The sequence below is a fragment of the Lepidothrix coronata genome, unplaced genomic scaffold (assembly GCF_001604755.1).
Source record: "Lepidothrix coronata isolate B3197 unplaced genomic scaffold, Lepidothrix_coronata-1.0 Scaffold14, whole genome shotgun sequence".
In the NCBI taxonomy this organism is placed as follows: Eukaryota; Metazoa; Chordata; class Aves; order Passeriformes; family Pipridae; genus Lepidothrix; species Lepidothrix coronata.
Window position 1 is genome coordinate 2276766 of NW_016690194.1, and position 19889 is coordinate 2296654.

General features: G+C 41.3%; 1 protein-coding gene across 7 annotated transcripts; it reads left to right on the forward strand.

Annotated features, from left to right (window-relative positions):
* The first annotated feature begins 2669 nt into the window (after positions 1 to 2669).
* Positions 2670 to 14916, forward strand: GCNT1 (glucosaminyl (N-acetyl) transferase 1, core 2). 7 transcript variants are annotated; one of them, XR_001873396.1, is made up of 4 exons: positions 3058 to 3608; positions 4975 to 5093; positions 11440 to 11786; positions 13833 to 14916. XR_001873396.1 is itself a non-coding variant. In XM_017806328.1 (3 exons), exon 3 carries the CDS (start codon positions 11520 to 11522, stop codon positions 12855 to 12857), a length of 1338 nt encoding a protein of 445 aa, XP_017661817.1. In that variant the 5' UTR covers positions 2670 to 2782; positions 4975 to 5093; positions 11440 to 11519; the 3' UTR covers positions 12858 to 13826. The 7 variants fall into 7 exon arrangements, 6 of the variants coding, with proteins under 6 accessions (XP_017661817.1, XP_017661815.1, XP_017661818.1 ...); XM_017806328.1 differs by lacking the exons at positions 3058 to 3608; positions 13833 to 14916 and adding an exon at positions 2670 to 2782 and having other exon boundaries at positions 11440 to 13826; XM_017806326.1 differs by lacking the exon at positions 13833 to 14916 and having other exon boundaries at positions 11440 to 13826.
* Positions 14917 to 19889: the final 4973 nt, after the last annotated feature.

Genomic DNA, 19889 nt, shown 5'->3' on the forward strand with positions numbered 1-19889 from the left:
CAAAATTGTAAGTGACGTAACCTTTTCACTTTTGCTTTACAGCTGCCATACAGTCACATCTGTCAGTGGTCTGTCACAAAGCAGGAAGGGCAGCTTGTGGACTCTGTCATCTTCATATTCCGGACTCAAGGTTAGAAGAGTGAAAACCAGGTGCAAACCCACGTCATCCATTTTATTTCAGGATCAGTTGACAAAAACTATCCATGAAAGGAACCGTAAGTCAAACACTTATGGTCCTTGAAATGTTACAAAGCTGCAATAAACAAATGAGTCTTTGCCAGCATGGTCAGCCAAGGATCACCACCTCTGTAATCATATCAGTCTATGGAGAACTTCACTTTCTGTCTGTGCAAGAGTTAGAGAATAAAAGACTTCTTAATTTCAGCTACCTGAAATAACTACATTCAGTAATAACTTTAATGCTTTTTTTTTTTCTCTCACAGGAAGTACTTGTTAGAGGTACTTCCTGTTTCTGCACAAATATTCATCAACTCTGGCTGATGACTTTGCATCACACACTTCTTTGCATCTTTAGCTGTGTAAGTAATTAGCGCAGGGGGGATGGAAAACCATGAGAGCAAACATCTGCCCCCAAAGTTTACCCAATTCACTCTCTTAAGAATACTCAGTGTTCAGCTCTGCTGTTACTTACTTCTACTGCAGTTGCAATTCTGCGATGCATTGCAGGTGGTTTAGCAAGAGAACAAATAATTAAATGTATGCTTTTATTTTTCTAATTTGCAAGACCAACAGGATACAGACACTGCTTGTAATCATAGATCATTACTGATGATAAAACATTACTCTTAATGGGAAAAACTAACAGGAAATCTTGCCCCCTCCCCACAGATTTCTCTCTCCTGTTACCAGCCTCTGCTGGGTTTAGAGACAAAAAGCTTTTTTGGCATGGGGTTCCACAAAGAACCAAAAGTTCAGCCCTATAAATAACAGACACACTAGAAGACTCCCTTTTCTCCCCCCGATCTGTTAGGAAAAAGGGACGACTGCCAAAACAGCACGCAGTTATACGCTACTTCTCTACACACAGGGTATACATACAGTGAAAATTTTCTTGACAACTAACTATGAAGATTTGAGGGTATGCAGTCCATTCCTAAAATAAGCTGTCTGATCCAGGTGGTGAAACATGGAGGCAATTCCCCCTTCTTCTGGCAGCTATTTCCTAGTGAAAGCCTTGAAGCCCAATCTTCTCATTTTCTTGTCAGTTTCCACCCTCTTGTGCAGATGTAGGACCTTTCAGTAGGAGCTCACAGCTGGGATGAAGTAAGGACAGGAGAGTCTATTAGATGTGCCTCCAGCTGCCAAATCATGTTGCACTCCAGATAATGCTGATGTGCAGGGATTTTAGGGGAATCTACAAGCACTGTTCAAGCTGCTGCAGGCTGCAGCACTCGGGATTTTTTAATGAGGTACACACTTTTATTGAACTTCCTATTTCCTTGAAATTAATTTTCTGTTTTCTTTCTAAGTACTTTGGTAAAATAAGAAGATGCTTGTCTGTAAGCTCCACCTTTATGTTTCACAGCTCTCCAAATCCTGTGGAGTATGTATCATCGGACAGATATCTGATGGGAAAAAGCAAACAAGAAATCAGAGTCTTCTTCAGACTCTGTCCAGGCACGTTTTTACTCTTGCACCGCTGTTAAGTTTCACTCACAGCTTCCTAGCCAGGCCGGGTGCCTTCCCACCCCATCCTCTCTTCCATCTCTTGATTCTCCCCCACTGACCCACTTCAAACCCACATTGTGTGCAGAAGGCCAGCTCTGGGTAGGCTGGGGAGCACTAGTCCCGCTGGGTCCCCCTGCTCACAAACGCCGAGCCCACTCAGTGCCTAAATGGTTGGACTGTTGGGATTAGAGAGCAGTGATAAGTAGCATTGAGCTCTTGGGGACTTCAGGTTGGACATCAGGAAGAATTTCTTCACTGAAAAGGTAGTCAGGCATTGGAATGGGCTGCCCAGGGAGGTGGTGGAGTGACCATCCCTGGAGGTGTTCAAGGAACTACTGGACGTGGCACTCAGTGCTCTGGTTTAGTTGACATGATGGTGTTTGGTCAAAGGTTGGACTCAATGATCTTGGAGGTCTTTTCCAGCCTCAGTGATTCTGTGAACCTGTGATTCTTCGTGATGGCTTTCCCCCTTGCCCCGAAGTGGCATCCGGCCACCAGCTCCGGTAGGTGCGTGGCCGTCTGGAGCTATGCCCTGCGGGTATTGTCTCCTCCTGACGGGGAACCGCGAAAAAGCCCTTTGTTGCCTTGAGTCGTACAGGAGTTGTCCCCGTCCTACGTGGGTTCCAACGCTACCGGCATTACCGGGGAAGCGTTAAAAAAAAAGTAAAAAAAGGACAAACAAGGGCCTCGAGCCAGGCGTCTCGATCCAGGTAAAGACGGGGGCAGGGGTGGGGCGGAGAGGCGGGGGCGGGAAACGCCGGCCCGCGGAGGGTCGGGTCGGACTTGGAGGTGGATGGGTGGGTGGTGTCGTGAGAGGCGCGGGGCCGCCCGGGGGCGGACCGGCCAGTGCAGGGCCGCAGTCCGGCGCCGGCCGCAGGCGGGACGTGCCGTGTCGCCGGGCTCCCTGCGGGTCCCGGGGCTGCCCCGCCCTGCAGCGAGCGCGGCCCCGCAGGTGAGCACTGCCGCCGGACCGGGAACGGCGTGGCCCCGGAGCGGGTGGCGGCTCTGCCGGGCTGGCGCATCGCTCTTCCCGGGCGCCCTACCCTTCGGAGCGGAGCAGCGCAACTCCAGGAGCGGCAGGACCATCGGGCAGGTGCGGCACTGGAGCCCAGGGAGGCGCGTTTTTGTGCCTCTCTCCTTATTTTTCTCCTCTCTCCTCGCTCTTCCCTACCCAAGCCTTCCCTCCGCAAACCTTCCCTCCCCTTCTCTCTTTTTTCCCCTTTTTTTCTTTCTTTACCCCCCTTCCCCCCTCTTCCCTCTTTCCCCCCTTTCCCCCTCCTTTTCTCTCCCTTTATCCCCCTCTCCTCTCTCTCCTTTTCTCTTTGGTTGTAATTATTTTGTTTTCCCAGTCTTTTCCCTTTTCTCCCCGTTTTCCTTCTGCCTTTTTGGTCTGCTTTTACATCTCCACGCTTCCTTTTTTGTTTGTTTGTTTTGTTTCCCCACTTTCTGTCTATCTCTCTGTCTTCCCGTCCTCCCTTTGCCTCTCCCCGCGGCAGTGCGTGCAGGGGAGCCTGGGGCAGGCCGTTGCCCTCGGGGGGTGGTGGTTGGGTGTGAAATCTGTTACCGAGCACAGAATTCGGGGGACATCTGATGCTCGAGGTGTTGCAGTCCTGGGGTGTGGCTTCCCCTCCCCCCCCCAACCTCACTGGAACTACCTTTTTCTTTCCTTATTTTTTTTTCTTCAGAATTGAGAAACTGTTTAGAAGGTTGTAAATAGTTTTCTGTGGCCCAGGTTGGGCTGGGTGAGAGGACTGTGAAAGAAGCCTGACAGGAGTTTCAGTTATGTTCTGGCACTTTGCCTCCTTTCAGTGTTGCTCAAAAAAGTAGACTTCTTTGTGGGAAAGGGGAGGAGTGGCAGCAGGAGGGAATTGCCATTTTGGAGTCCGCTATTTTAAATTTCATTTTTAATGGAATATGAGGTGGGTGACCACAGAGCTGGCAAGAATAACAGTCAGAAATGGTAGTGAGACAAGAGGGGACAAATATAGCTTTCTTGTCTATTTCAACTTGAAAATCCTTGTGAAAAATATTGCAGTATTTGTAGCTCCAGTTGGAGCTCAGTTACGATGGTACATTGCTTTCAAAAGCATCTGTATACAAAAGAAAATACTGCTTATATTTTGTCTCCTCATTGATTTTTTACTCTGCCTATAATAAATGTTAGTTATCAGCATAATGTCTTTCCTATGAAATCTGAATTGTCTGGGGTAATACTTAATTCCTGAGGCCAGAAGAGCCAAAAGTTGCTTAATATAACCCTAATACCTTTGCCAACTCTACCTTTTTTCTAACATAAACCAAATGCAGAGGCAAACATACAAGCTAAAGGTTTACAGTCTATTTGCTGAGAATATGGTGTTCATGGAACAAAATCCTGCTCTTCAAATTTGTTACCATTGTTACTATGTTGGAAAGGCCACTGCTAGTCTTATGAAAAGATTTAATTTGGTTTTTTTAATAATCTCCTCTCTGTTTTCCTTTGGCTTTCAACATAATTCAGAAGTTCTCCACTTGCTTTGGTTTATAAGCTCCTGAAACTTGCTCTTGAGAACACCTAACTATCAACCTAGAATTCTGTCTTAGGAATGGTGAAAAAAGGTAGTTCCACAGAAGTGCAGCGTGCCCAACAATACAAGTAACTTGTACTATTAAGTTTACTTCATAGCTCCAAGGACACCATTTCTTGCACTGTAAAGCATTATTATATACAGATTAATTGTGGTGCTGTTAGAGGAACTTAATAAAACAAACAGAAACCTCATCTGTGATAGGTTATCCCAGAAAGCTCACTGAGGAACTCTTAAGTAGAGGCATGGCTTTAAAATTAAGGCTTCTACATAGGGCTAAAGAATATCTCCTCAGAATATTTTATATGTTGTGCTTGAAGAGGGACCCAAGTAAATTTGACAGCCTCTTCCTTCTGCCATGAGGTTTGGTTCTGTTTTTAGATTACCTTTCCTACCAGCGTGTCCCATTCTGAAATACAGCATTGTCCCAAGGCAGCAATCAGCAAAATTTTGTAGGTGGGTGTGAGAAGTGCAGTGACTGCTCTTGTTTCTGGTGAAATTATAGTTCCTACTTTAGAATTACGTGAAAAAAAATAGATACACATTTTACTTTGAAGTAGCCAAATTACCTTTATCTACTCTCACTATTAAATTTCCATGTAGTGGTGAATTTAGCAGTACTAGCCATTTGTGGAGTTTTGTTTAAAAGGGACTAGAAATGTGTGGGGGTTTTTTCTATAAAAAGGGAGTGCATTTTTCTCTTTTATTATTTTCTTAGGCAGCTCTGAAAAGCCTTGTGCCTGCAGAGTGTTGTCAATTGCAGACAACTGTACCCACATGAAACCCTGCTGCTGTCTCTGCATGATTTCAAAGTTAAGAGTCCCATAAAGCCTAATGGTAAGCCAACTACTCAGCTTTTGGCCAGTTCTCATTTGCACTAAGACTGAAAACTATCTAATGGAACAAACATGAGTTCTTTGATCCAGTTACAGGCGTATCTACTTTCAAGATTGTGCTGCTTGATATCATGGAGAGGCTGGTAAATGTGACTTTGCTCTGTCTGGCAGATCTCTGCCAATAGCACTGTATCTGTTCAGTCTGTCTGTGCTTAGGCATGTTTGTGTTCATGCAAGGTGCTTACAGCTTTAAAAATCACTTCCTCATCAGAATTAATGTTTTGCATAACTGAATTTGAATGGAAGCAGGCTAATTGTAATAACTGGGATCTGTGGCTTGGAAGCATCCCGGATATGCCTTGGTAAAATTCAGGGGCTTTCCAGCAAATCCATCCTCAGTAGAGGGACTTATTCTGTAGTTTTGAGGAAAAGGTTTGTATCTCAGGTGGAATTTGTGAATGGGAAAAGAGAACAGCAAGGTCAACACCTCTTACTGTTCTCAGGGGTAGCTGAAGTTTCCTTATATCTTCCCTTCCTCCAAAATGAGAACAGAAAAAAATAAGTAATTTCTGACTCTCACTCCCCACCCATCAAGATGATTACTTGTCTCCTCGCCCATCCCAACTACCGCTTCGGACATGGATGTACTCAGTACTGTATTTTCCACTTGGCTTTTCTTCAATACATTTCTGTAAAATAAAAGTCTCATGTTGTCATGCATGGATGTAGGATGTTAGTGCAACTGCCAGGAAGTTTTCAAGTAACTGTTGTAAAGCTTTGATTAAAAGCTGATGTGTCTGTGGACATAAAATAGAGGCCTACGCATAATGTTCATGTTGCTGGGTGCTCTCCACAGTGCCTTTATGCTAAAAGTCACTGAAGCAACTACAACACAGCAAACATCACTGTCTGCTTCCTCTGATATTTGTTAGAGGAAGCAGAATAGGAAGAAAAATGAAGGAAACTTTAGTTCAGCAGCCCACAAGGCTGAGAGAGTCATGACACCAGGACATTGCAGCTAGGTCTGCAAGACCTATCAGATCTTCCCTGCTCTTGTTAGAACTTGTTTTGACTTCCTACCAGCCTCTGTGATGCTTCCTAACTCTAAGGTCTTTCCTGCCTTTTTGCCAGCTTTTAACGAAACGTACAGGCTGCTGAAGTACCCCAGAGTACTTTCTTACCGTGTACCTGCCGCCTTCTGAATTTCTGGTGCTGATACTGGCCCAAGATGTATTTTGGAGGCCGCAATGCTTCTGCTAAATCAGTGTTTGAAGTGTTGCATCAACCGTTTTTCCACTGATACAAGAGAAGAATGAAGTGCCAAAATGGAAAGATAACTGCTTTTTCTCTTCTTTTGCTATACCACCAGCCCCTAATGATTTTCATCTTTTTGTGACATGGATCTGTGCACCATTTCACTGCAAACCCTAACTGCTTTTTTGGAGGAAAAATTATACTTTGAGTGAAAATGTATTGGTAATTGATTAAGTACAAAAAATATTTACTTAATTTACTATTTCACTCTGCTCTCTAAATTGCTTCAGGCAGGACAGAGGAGGACAATGTGTTTTAGGTGAGCTGGCATGAGGGAGGCCCTGGAGTGCCAGGAGTCCCCTTTTCCCAATACTGGTGCTGTAACTTGGGCAGAGTGAATAGCCACCCTAGCATAAGGCTGGTTAGAGGTTGCTGTTGCTTTTCACCTCATTTAGGAAAAGCTGTATCTCTCACTCCCAGCTATATCAGTCCAAGCGAGAGCCTACAGCCCAGAGCCTGTATTTTCTGGACTGTGGCATGGCGAAGGGAGATTTCCGTGGTACCGCAGGGCTGGTGGCTCCCCATGTCAGGTCTACCAGGGCCTGGTTAGGAGCGGGGCAGTTGGTGGGCACAGACATGCCCTGACATCAGGCACCTCCCTGGCTGAGGCTGGACTGGATCAGCTTGTCACTGTCCGTGGCCAGATTGTGGGGCTAGAGACTGGTCCTGCAGTGGTGTCACTGGTATGCAATGGGGTCACAGGGGAGTGCAGAGGGGGCTGGTTGGAGCTGTCAGGGGCTCTTGTGGCCCTGCCAGCAGCCAGGAGAGCTGATGTTGGAGAGCTCCCTAGAGCCCAGATGGTACAGTCTGTTGTTGTACCCCTCCTGGCCTGATGTGTGGTTGGCAGAGATGTGGGGTCATTCCTTTCACCACCAGCACATCATGGTGTCAGACCAGTTGCACTGTGAAACTGCAGCTGAAGAGGTCTGCTGTGCTGGCAGCCAAAGGCTGGTGTCCACAATGCTGGACTGAGGCTCACACCCTTTGTCAGGGCTGGTGTAGCAGTGCTCTGCTGGCTCTGTGCCCTCACAAGCATCCTTATTCTTAGGACTGCCAGCTCCAGTCCAGCCTGTCTGCATAAAACCTTCATGTGAACTTTGGTCTCCCTCCAAGTTGTGGTATGATCTTGTAAAAGTTTTTTGTTTAGTTGTCTTTTTGGGCATTTTTTTGAAACCTAGGTTTCTTGTGGGATTTTGTATTTGCTTTTAAGGGTGGGTGAAGCCAAACTTATCTAAAATCATATGCTGAGCTGGACTCGGAGGGTGCTGCTCCCTCCTGTCTGTGGCTCCTTTATCATAAATATCCATGTAGTCTACTGCTGACTCATTTCAGTCAGTTCCATGGGCAGATTAATAATTTAGCATGTAGAGTTAACTCAAATTTATGTAGTGACCAGCTAAAGACATTGTTACTGAAATCGGCTGGTTTACACTTGCCCCTTTACAGTTAAATAGTATAAAAGTTAAATCAGAACCTAGTTTTTACCAAGACTGCTCCCAAACTGCCAGGTGCTTAATACTTGTTCACAAAACAAACTTAAGATGCAAATGAGCCAAGTGATATGCTCTCTGATACCAAAGAGGTGTCAGAAATGGAGATTTAAATTAGGTATAATAATCCTTCTTTCCATAAGGTCTGTTTAAATGGTGAACACGAGTTTCTAGTAGAAATCAAGTTGAAATTATCTTGGATTTGTTTAATCATGCTGTACAGTTTATATACAGCAGTGAAGAATAATTTTGGCAGGAAAGAGGGAAGCGGGCAGCTAACTCAGCCTTTGTACTAACTACCCCAACTACCAGCAACTGCTCTAAGTTTCCCCTTTTAATGACTACTGCATCAGGAATACAGACTCTGACTTGAGTAGGAGGCAGTAAAAAAGGAAGTGGGTCAGGTATGTAACTTCGGCAGTTGAATTTCAGTCGAGAGCAAGACGAAAGTTGCCAAATAAAGCTGTTTCTCTGTGGCGGCACAAACGTCTCTCGGCTCTCCCACAGTGCAAAGTGCTGCCTCTGACAGCGTATTCTCAAGTATGCACACTAAAACTATGCAGAGCTAAAGAAAAAGATGTTAAAAGCTTTACTGAATGCAGTTGAATGCTATATTAATGAGTATTCTAGGCTTGTAAGAATATTAGATGCATCATTAGATGGAAGGTACCAAATCTTACCCTGTAAAGGTCAGCTTCTGTGAATGGGATATGATCAAGTTTTAGGACTTAGAAATTGCAAGTGTAAACAAATAGTAACTTACTGTTAAAATTGGTCAGAGGAGGCAGTGTGTCAGTGAAAAAACATGTGACCGTGGGGGAAAAATCTCCACGTAAGGATAAGAGCCATGTTAATGTGTAAATGTTTGCAGATCTCTCATTTTGGTATAATGAAAATGCAGGGTCTTATAACAATAGAGGAATTGCACCCAGCTGGGTATACAAGGCCTTTCTGAAAGAGATTCTTTATCCTGCTTTCAATTGAGTTTTATTCTGAAACTGGAGTGGGAAAGACTTCTTAGCAAGCTTTATTCTTGGAAAATTTTAGAAGGTGAAGACCACGATGGTCACTTTCAATTAAGACTGTTTCCCTGCATTGTAAAAACAGTGAGGGGGTAGTAATCTTCTTGAGTGTGTGTTACTCTTCAGTGATAGTGGTCCTCTGAAAACTAAGAATAGGATAAAATGGTAGTGCTAACAGCTTAAAGAAAGTATTCCGACTTCTGTCACCTAAAGCGTCACAAATATAAGTGTATTTGAAGTACACTTTAAGTTCTAAAAAAGTTTTAAGTTTTTAGGCAGAAAGCAGTAATAGACAGTATCACATACACAGCTTGTATCCTAATTTAATATGTGATGAATATTATTTTTATTGGATCAGATCTACCAGTCAAAACTAGCAGGACATCAAGTAAGCCAAGTGTGTGATAAAGTTATAAAACATGTTAAAACTTGTTCTGACTTATGTCATTGTGTTCGATGTCACATTGCAAACTGAAAGCTGTAATTGTGGAATTTTTCTTTTAAAATTTTATTTTAATTCAAAGTGTGAATGTACCTCTCTATGTTTTCAGCTGTAATTGCATGCTAGCTCACCTGGCTATTTGTCTTAAGGGTTAAAATTTAAATTTTCTTCCAAACAAATGTCTACCTTCCCTAAGATAAATAAGAAATGCAGAATATAATAATTAGAATTGCAAGTCTGAAAACGAAGTATACTTTACCGTAGTTAAGATGTTTATATAATGCTGTTAGTCACGAATTTATGTCTAGTTTGTGGTCTCTGCTTGCTCTTGGCTTGAGTTACAAAATGCTTGATTATAGCACTTAGAATACTGCTGATCCTCATGGCTGTGTCAGACATTTGTGCAGTGATCCGCACCTGCCCCCCATCTCCTACACGTGTCAGCTCCCTCAGTTTGCAGTGCTGTGGGCAAAGTGGTGGACCCAATGTGTAGTGCATCCCAGTGGCAGCATTACTAACAAAAAACTCTGATGCCAGGCCTCAGTTTCTTAAATGTACCTATTCTGAGATGTGCAAGTAGCAGGTTAAGAGCCACAGTCGATGAAGTAAAAGCTAAAATGACACTGGGGTAGCTTAAATAAAAGAGGGCCAAAAAAAGGAAATTCTTATGCTAAACAGCCTATAGCAAAACCCAGAAGTGGATGCAGTACCGCTTCTTTTTCTTAAAGTTTCTTACCAGTTTTTCTGAGTAGCTGTTATTCTTAGAGCTGTTCAGAAAGTTATACAGAGGCACTGTTTTTTTCTTGAAAGTAGCAAAAATTTAAGGAGCTTTATATCCCTCAAATACTGGATATTTCATTAACTTACAGATTAAAATTTTAGAAGACATTCTCTGAAAACTGTATAGGCTTTTGAAGTTAGAGGTTGAAATTCAAACCTGCACTAAGTTATTATGCAGTGAATTTGTGAGTAGAAATGGCACTTGAGTAGCAATGTAAGTTGTTTAAGGATATCCTGTTCTTGATATTCAGGTAAATATCAATTTACCTGCTTAAGGTAGTACTTAGGAAAAAAAAAGATACCCAGTTCTGTAATACACTTTAGTTTTCTCAACAGCTACAGCTGTAGCAGCTGCATTACTGTGCAGTGATCCCTTCACAGAATATCTGAAACAGAAAAAAGGTGCTTAAGAGGAAGCAAAGCTAACAAATAAAAATGATGTAGTGCCTGTGAAGTAAAGATGAAAATAAAATTGTCATATTAGAAATCTTACTGCTACTCAACCTTGCAGCACATTTCCACATAAAAACAAGTGTGTTTAAAAAATGGTAATACAACACTGCTATACTCTTAGATTTGTGCATTTGCAGTGACTTCACACAAGTCAGCTTGAGATAGAGGTGATAAGTATTATCTTTTACCTTAAAAAGGTATTTCAGCAATTCAGTAACAGTTGTTCTCACAACTCTCTCAAAACTGAGGTGCTCTGCTATACTAATTTCCCCCCCTCTTCTCATCAGCTGTTTACTGCTAGTATTTCTAAGCTCATGCACAAGACATTGAAGAGACTGTACCTCACATAAAAACGTTGAAAGGCTTCAGGATCTTCTTTGCCTTTATTGCCTTCTTATATTGTGAGAAATAAAGCATGACTACCATCCAGGAAGTGTAAGTTTTAGTGATAATGTCAATGTCAAGTGTCTGTCAACACTGAAATGGGTGTAAAGCATTCTTGTCAAACTCTGAAGCATGAATTAACAAGAAATACTTGCTTCTCAGTAATGTATCTGACTTAAATTTTGTTAGATGCAGCTGAATCAGCTCTGTTTTCTTACTGAACTTTGGTTTGTAGTCTTAGTACTGTGGAAATAGGGTTTCACAAAAAACTATCTGCTTCTCCCAGTCTTTTTCTAGAAAAATAAACTAATTTTATTCATTAATTTCTGATTTTCAACAGAATATTTTTGGCTGAACTATTCATCTTTTTACTGTCACTAAATAACAATGTGATTATTAATTAATAATTTTTTTAAGAAATGTTTTAGTCTTTGAATGACATCATATTTCATTTCTTTTTAGGATTTTTCCTTCCATTTTCCTGACAAACTCGCCAAATTCCTGAGAAACAGAAACTTGTTTCTGAAGTTGTTGATGCTGATATGAGCAGAAGGGAGGACATTTTTTTTTTAGCCGTGCGAAGCTACCTGGTATTTGAAATGCTGAAGAGGAAATTACGGTTTTGCCATAATTTGCGCTTCAGGCTTTTCTTGGGTCTAACTCTTATTTTAGTAATCATTTCAGTTTTGAAAGTTAACCAGAAAGAAGACTTCTTAAATCAGAGACATCTAGAGCTAACAAAAGAAGATCCTGTTAGCAATGTTAACTGCACCAAGATTATTGAGGGGGATATAGAAGAAATACAAAAGGTAAAGCTTGAGACATTGTCAGTGTCATTTAAGAAACGCCCCAGGCTAACAACAAATGATTATATTAACATGACGGCAGACTGTGCCTCCTTCACCAAGACTAGGAAATACATTATGGAACCTCTCAGCAATGAAGAAGCAGAATTTCCGATTGCTTATTCAATAGTGGTTTATCACAAAATTGAGATGCTTGATAGACTTCTAAGATCAATCTATGCTCCACAGAATTTTTACTGCATTCACGTAGACAAAAAATCTCCAGAATCTTTTTTCACTGCTGTGAAGGGAATAGTCTCATGTTTTGATAATGTCTTTATTTCAAGCCAGTTAGAGAGTGTGGTATATGCTTCATGGAGCAGGGTGCAGGCAGACATTAACTGCATGAAAGATCTCTACAGTAGAAGTTCAAACTGGAAATACCTAATAAATCTATGTGGTATGGACTTTCCTATAAAAACCAACCAGGAAATAGTAGAGAAATTAAAAGCCCTTAAAGGTGAAAACAGCTTGGAAACAGAAAAAATGCCTGTTTATAAAGAAGTAAGGTGGAAAAAACACCATGAGATTATTGATGGTAAAATAAAGAACACAGGCACAGACAAACAACTACCACCTCTGAGTACTCCAATTTTTTCTGGTAGTGCCTATTTTATAGTTAGCAGAAGATTTGTAGAATACGTTTTAGAAAGCAGCAAAATACTTAAGTTCATTGAGTGGGCAAAAGATACTTACAGCCCAGATGAGTACCTGTGGGCAACAATTCAGAGAATCCCTGATGTCCCAGGTGCAGTTTCTTCTAGTGACAAGTACGATGTTTCTGACATGAATGCACTGGCCAGGTTTGTCAAGTGGCAGTACTTTGAAGGTGACGTGTCCAAAGGTGCACCGTACCCACCATGCAGCGGAGTTCACATCCGCTCTGTCTGTGTTTTTGGGGTAGGAGACTTGAACTGGATGCTACGAAACCACCACTTCTTTGCTAATAAGTTTGACACTGATGTTGACCCTTTTGCAGTGAAATGTTTGGAAGAGTATTTGCGACACAAGGCTTTGTATATGCAAAAGAAGTGAAATACTGTATGCTCCTGTTACAAAACATAGGTACAAATACTATACTGCTAAGTACTTTGACACGTAACAGCAATGGTGGTGATGCTGATGATGGGTATAATAAACCATGTTGGTGTGGTGGTGCTGATGCTGTCCCTGCCTTGTCCATGGACAAGGGGAAGAAAAGACATGTCTCAAGTGAATATGGGGATCCCTGGTATTGCACACTGAGGCTCAGAGCTTTAGGTACAAAATCACAACAGCAACTTCTGGAAAGCCAACTATTTGGAATATTTATTTTCTAGAAGGTGTAATTAATGGATTTCCTTTGGCTAAATCGTTTGTTTTAGGGCTTGGAAAATGCGTGTTATTCATTGTTATTCATTATTTTTTTCCCATGAATGCAATGTTAGCTGGAAGAGAAAGATGAAGGGTTGGGGGGAAATGGAGCTGGACTGCACAGACTTTGTTCTGAGTACTGAAAGACTCAGGAATATAACATTAGAAATTATCTGAAAACTATGCAAAAGGGGATATGCAAAACCAGCTGTCATAATTTAAGTCTGCTTGCTGCAGTTCTGTTACATGTAGTTCTTAGTCCTCTTGAAAATTTTGTCTTTAGCATGGAGTATTAAGGAATTGCATTTAAATTTTTGTAGCCAAATCTTGCTTTTGTACTCTCAAAGCCCCCTGATATTGTGATATAAAGTGTATACACTAGTTTGTAATTACATCTTCTCAGGGAACTTTCAGTTTTATGCCTGATGAGATTTAGACTTGTAATTTTACACTTCTTAGTGTACTAGGAGTCTTGCTTTTGGATTCAAAATGACTCAAATTTCTCAAAAACTTAACTGCAGTAGTGTCTAAATGTCACTGATGGAACTGCTGGTTTCTGCTTTGTGTCAAGCTCAACTTGCATTCCAGATTATTGTAACATTGAGTACAGAAAAATAAAGTTATTTTTCTAAATGATGTTGCCTCTTCCCACCACAGAAGAACCTCTAAAAGCACCACCAAAAAATCCTAATGATGAAGACCTAAAATGTTTTTACTGTAAGTTTCCATACAGTAGAAGCTGCAGCTGAGGTAAGTCCTACCTTACCTCCATATTACCATTCATTCATGTGTCTGTGCTTGTTTAGGTTTAGCCGGTGTATTTATTTGCATCTTGGGGTGAAAGGGAAAGGAAGACATCAGGATGATTTTTGTTCCAGTTAGGTCCCTACTTAGTTTAGCTGCTGCAGTGTGGCACAGAAGTGTGGGGGTGAAATAACAGGATATTGTGAGGGATGATATTTCTTTCTATATCAATTCTCGTTTGTCATGCATAGTTACTGCCAGGTGTCTCATCTTACTCCTGAGATGACAGTGGAATTCATTTGAGGCAAAACAGACTAAAATTTTTGTTTTGTGAACTGTTGCTGTAATGGTATCATGTATTTCTTACAAAGGTGGTTTGTCGTGTTTCTCCTAAGGTGTGCCTCAGTACTTTAACATAATGAACTGCTTATTGTTCATCATGCAAACAGCTAGGGAGGCAAGCAATTTAATCTGAAGTAGAGCCTATTCTTGCCAACCCCTGCCTTCAAAACCACCTGAAAGCTGTTTAGGGAGACTTCAGAGAGTTTCAGGTTAAGAGGTAATTAAAGCCTCTTAGAGCTAAGAAATGAGCTAAGGCAGTTGAGGAAAATTCCCTGTCTTCCCCACCCTTTGGCTTTTCTGCAAGAATGTTCTTGTAGACAGTTATACTCTACCACCTTTGCACAAGCTACAAAAAGGCTTAACTTCACTGCATATAGTATTGGGAAGTTGCAGGAAGTCATGCTATATTTTTAGCAGAAAAGAAGTCATTTGTTGTTAAGAATTTGCACCTGAAGACAAGCTACATGAATAGCTTCTATGAGACCAGAACTGCTGGTTCAAGTAGACTGAAAAAACTGATGATTGGTAATAAAATGTTCTGTGCACAGGATGGACTGCTGACTCAATTGCTCGAAATCTGCTAGACAGTTAGAGCATCAGCCCCTTTACCTACCTATTTCAGCCTGCTTTTACTCATACAATGAATACTTGTCTGTATCTCTGTTGTTAATGATACTGCTACTATAAATAGTGAACACTTGATGTGAAGACTAGTGAAGTGCTTGACTACCTGCTTCAGTTGTTACTGTTTAGATAGTCAAGAGAGATGCTGTGTAGGCTCACTGTATCTTCTGTACAGAAGGAAAAACAGGAGAATATTGCTGTTTAGTGTACATTTTCCATAAGATGAGGAATTTCTTTTTCTTCTGGGGAAAGTGAACTACAAAAATCCCACCTTCTGAAAACTTAGAAAAGAGACACTTTGATCTGTAGAATTTAAATGGTCTAGGAATATATTTTCTCAAAAGAACTCTTAATTTCTTCAGAAAGTACCAAATGTGCCAAAGGAAATTACTGGATAAATTAAGGGTATTGCAACTACACAAGCAGGAAAACCGCCATCACCAGCTATAATGGGTAAAGAAAGCAATTCAACTTACATTAGTGTTGTCCACACAATCAGATTCATTACCCAGTGTGCAACAAGCTAATAATTACACACCTGAGAGAGACACAGATTGTTTATTCCAGATGTCTGCAAGCCTGGGTGCTCAGTGGTGGTCCACAAATCAAGCATGACCCTCCAGACTTTTCATGCCATTATTTATACGCAGAAGTTTGGAGTTAGTAACTTTCCAAGTACAGTTCCTCTATTATGATCGGTTAGTAATTTCTATACAAATTACATAACCCCTATATATGCTTAGGAGAGGGGGTCTTCGCGGGGCAGGGGTCTTGTTGACCTGTAGGCACAAGTTTTAGTATTATAATGAACATAGTTAGCTATAGGATACATGGACCTTGAGTATTTTGCCAGGTTAGCAATGTATACATTGACATACATCAACATCTTGATTTACTACATTCTTAAAACTTGTTAGTTCCTGGATGTCCTTGAGTAAGGGTTGCTAACTGCTGCCTGTTCCATTTCACAGAATATTCTGAGTTGGAAGGGACCTACAAGGATCATCAAGCCCAACTCTTAAGTGAATGGCCCGTACAAGGATCACACCCACAACCTTGGTGTTATTAGCAGCATTCTGTAACCAACTGAGCTAATCTCAGGGTCCACATTGATTAGGTCTCCTTTCTTGCGGATTAGGTGTGAAATTTTATGAGTACCTTACATCAAAGAACATCCTGACTTAAGATAATCTTGACATATTCCACATTTTGCAACATTAATTTTCACTGAATCTACCAAGAAACTTAGCCAAAATAATCATAATAGAATCAGGCAGCAACAAAATTTGAAATCTAGATTATATCCCTTACTGATATCTGCAGTTTGTTTTGGTTTTTTTAATAACTTGTCTCAGTTTTCTACTAGATGCTTAGAAGACTGGAGTAAAAGTCTAATACTGACGTGAGTGAACATGAAAGAAAAATGCTTCACTGATACTGCAGCAAGAAGCTGATCTTGATGCTGTGCTGAAGACACTGGGCTCTTGTCAGGAATAGCCAAAAATTAAAAACTTAATAATTACATCAACCCTTCAACCATTAATTCTGAATACAGTAATGCTCTAATTCAAGAAAGCTGCTGGTTTACTCTGATCACCTTCAGGTTCCAAATCGGGAAAGAAGTGAACACATAGACTTGTGGCAAAATGGATTGAACTTGGAAGCTCGCTTGACAGAGGATGGAGCACTAAAAATTAAAACTCTTATGGTGGGTTCAGCTATGGTGCTGCGCAGGGCACTCTAGAGTACCTGCTTTTTCCAGTTCCTCCTGCATGTACCCACCTTAAACCAGCTTTCACACAGTGATCCTGTCATCCTTTGGACAGCCAGGAAGCAAACTGTTTTGCATTCTGCCTACTGCATAACCCTTTCTTTTCCTTTTTCCCCCCCCTGTTTTACTTTTTCTATGTTTCTGTGTTTTCTTTTCTGTGTTTTAAAGCTGGTTCAGTTTCTCAGTCCAGCTCACCACCATTGCTGGGAAGCAGTGATTAGCCACTGAAATTGTTGAAGTACTATGTATGCTATTCAAAATCCCCTAACTTTTCATTTAATTTTCAATAAAAGATTTTCCGAAAAGAGCTCAGTGCTTTGAAGACACTGCCCTAGTTCAGTCCCCACTTAACACATAAGCATTTTGAGTGGCATTAATAACAAAAATTTGCTTGGTTTACTGAAATTACTTGTGGTAACACAGTATCGTCTATCACTAAGGGTCATGAGGCTGAAAGCCTTTTGCGGTCAAAGGCTAATTTGATCCCGGAACTTAATACTTGTGCTTTCATCTCCTTCCTGCCTGAGGTTTGGTTTGACAGGGAGCATGTGTTTGGCTCTCACTCCTTGCTATCTAGCACAAGAGAAAATGACAGAAAAGCTACAAGATGAAGACTGCAGTTATAACTAAGGTCACTAGTCAGATCACCATTACTTGGTGCATTTTCAAGTGGCCTCACAAAAATTGACCTAGGTTATAACTTGAGTGCATTACAAGACAAAAATGAAAGAAGAGGCCATTTGCTTCAACATACTTGTACTGTGCTGATCAGAATGATATAGTTACTATTGCTAGCTCTGAATGGCTGTGACAGTCTTTAAAAATGTTAGCAGTGGATTTTTTTTAGTCACAGAATAAATAAAATATTGTAGTGAGTACCTCTTCAATCAATTAAAATGTGGAAAATTGTATTACATAAAATAGCTTCCCAGTTCCAGTTCCTGTTCATCCTTAGCTTAACACTTCAATAATCTAGATAAGTTTCCGTAGTTTTCAAATTTTCTTCTTTCCAATAGATCATTTTAGGGCATTTTAATGCCCTAGACTACAGTGTGGTGAATTAATAGCAATCTGCTTTTGACAGACAAGGAGCCCTCCGTGTGCCTGAGCAGACATAACAAGCAATACCCTTTAAGTTAAGTTCTTTATTCCAAATCAAGCCACTCAACTTTTTCCAGATATACTTACTCAGTTTTCAAGAACCTGCACTAAGTTATTTTCCTCATGTGTATCCCAAATACATTTTGTTCTCAGACAACTGCAAGAGAAGTGTAGGGAACAGAACAAAGGTCTTTATGTAACCTTTGTTGACCTCACCAAGGCTTTTGATACTGTGAGCCGAAAAGGTCTGTGGCAGATTTTGGAACATTTAGGTTGTTCCCCCAAGTTCCTTAAAATGATCATCTCACTCTATGAGGAGCAGCACGGCCAAGTCAGATATGGCAACACACTTTCTGAGCCCTTTTTAATTAAGAATGGTGTGAAACAAGGCTGCGTTCTCGCTCCTACCCTGTTCACAGTCTTTTTCAGCATGATGCTCCAAAGGGCCACGGCAGATCTCAATGATCAGGACGGTATCTACATTCGATATCGTACTGATGGAAGCCTATTCAACCTAAGGCGTCTGAAGGCCCACACTAAGACCTTAAACCATCTTGTCTGGGAGCTGCTTTATGCTGATGACGCCGCCCTTGTTGCCCACACAGAAGCAGCCCTGCAGCGCTTAACATCTTGCTTTGCAGACGCTGCTGAGCTCTTTGGGTTGGAAGTCAGCTTAAAGAAGACAGAAGTTCTCCATCAACCTGCACCTCAGGAAGTCCCCCATCATCCCCACATCACCATTGGCCAATCAGAGCTCAAATCAGTCCAGCAGTTTAATTACCTAGGTAGCCTCATTGCCTCGGATGGTAAGATCGACGGAGAGATAGACAACAGGTTGGCAAAGGCATATAGTGCTTTTGGAAAACTCCACAAAAGAGTATGGCGTAATAAACACTTGAAGAAAAGTACAAAGATCAGTGTTTACAGAGCCATAGTGCTGTCTACTCTCTTGTATGGTTCCGAATCATGGGTCATCTACCGCCACCACCTGCGTCTCCTAGAACGCTTCCATCAACGCTGTCTCTGTACAATCTTAAACATCCACTGGTCAGATTATGTGACCAATACATCTGTTCTAGAACAAGCAGCAGTCACAAGTATTGAGGCCATGTTACTGAGAACGCAGCTGCATTGGGCAGGGCACGTCTCCAGGATGAAGGACCACTGCTTCCCTAAGATCTTGCTTTATGGTGAACTTGCCACCGGCTGCCACAAGAGAGGAGCCCCGAAGAAAAGATACAAGGACTCCCTTAAACAACATCTCAGCCTTGGCCATATTGATCACCATAACTGGTCTACTCTGGCCTCAAATTGGGAGGCCTGGAGACATGCCATCTATAACGCTGCTATCTCCTTTGAGAACACACGCAGGATCACTCTCGAGGAGAAAAGGCAACGCAGAAAGAACCATGTTTTGCAGAATATACCATCTAAGGAATCTTTCTGTTGTGCCTTTTGCAATCGGATATGTCTGGCTCGTATTGGCCTCATAAGTCACCAGCGTGCCTGTAACAAATGTGGATAGAGCCTTCCCAAATCTTTGTTCGCAAAGCCTCGCCATGATGATCCCAAATACATAGCCTGAGTTTTTCTGTTTTGTAACTGAAATGATTCAGTTTCTTATTCTTTGCATACAAATAACAGTTTGGGGGTTTTTATTCTTTTTTCCCCTTTATTTTTCCTTTTTTTTCTTCTCTTTTTTTTTCCTTTTTTTTTTTCTTTTCTGGATCAGCCAGTAATCTCACACAGATCCTTTGTATTTGCATTGTCTCCCTTATTTGCCTTGCCTTATGTTTCAGTGTCTTCAGACAGGGGAGTATGTTGCTCAGTGCCCTCATTTAAATACTGTGGCTCTCAAAGTGAGTTTTGCTCTTGGAGTCTTAAACATGGTTGCATTCTTCTAGGATCTGCCAGTATTTGTTTTAGTTTGTCTGTCTTCTGTGCCTGTAATGGAGCTTGGCAAGCAAATGATGCAACCAAGTCCTTTAAGTAAACCAGCATATTTAAAAATATATTCTTTTACTCAAAAAAACTTAACTTTTCTAAGATTCCTCAAAAAAACCCTAAGTTGTGCAAAAGATGAAAACAAATTCCACTAAGCAGAACATGTCAGGATGGGCTTTAAGCAGATA

Coding starts and splice junctions, on each gene's coding strand:
- GCNT1 (XM_017806328.1), top strand. CDS start 11,520: ATGAGCAGAAGGGAGGACATTTTTTTTTTAGCCGTGCGAAGCTACCTG.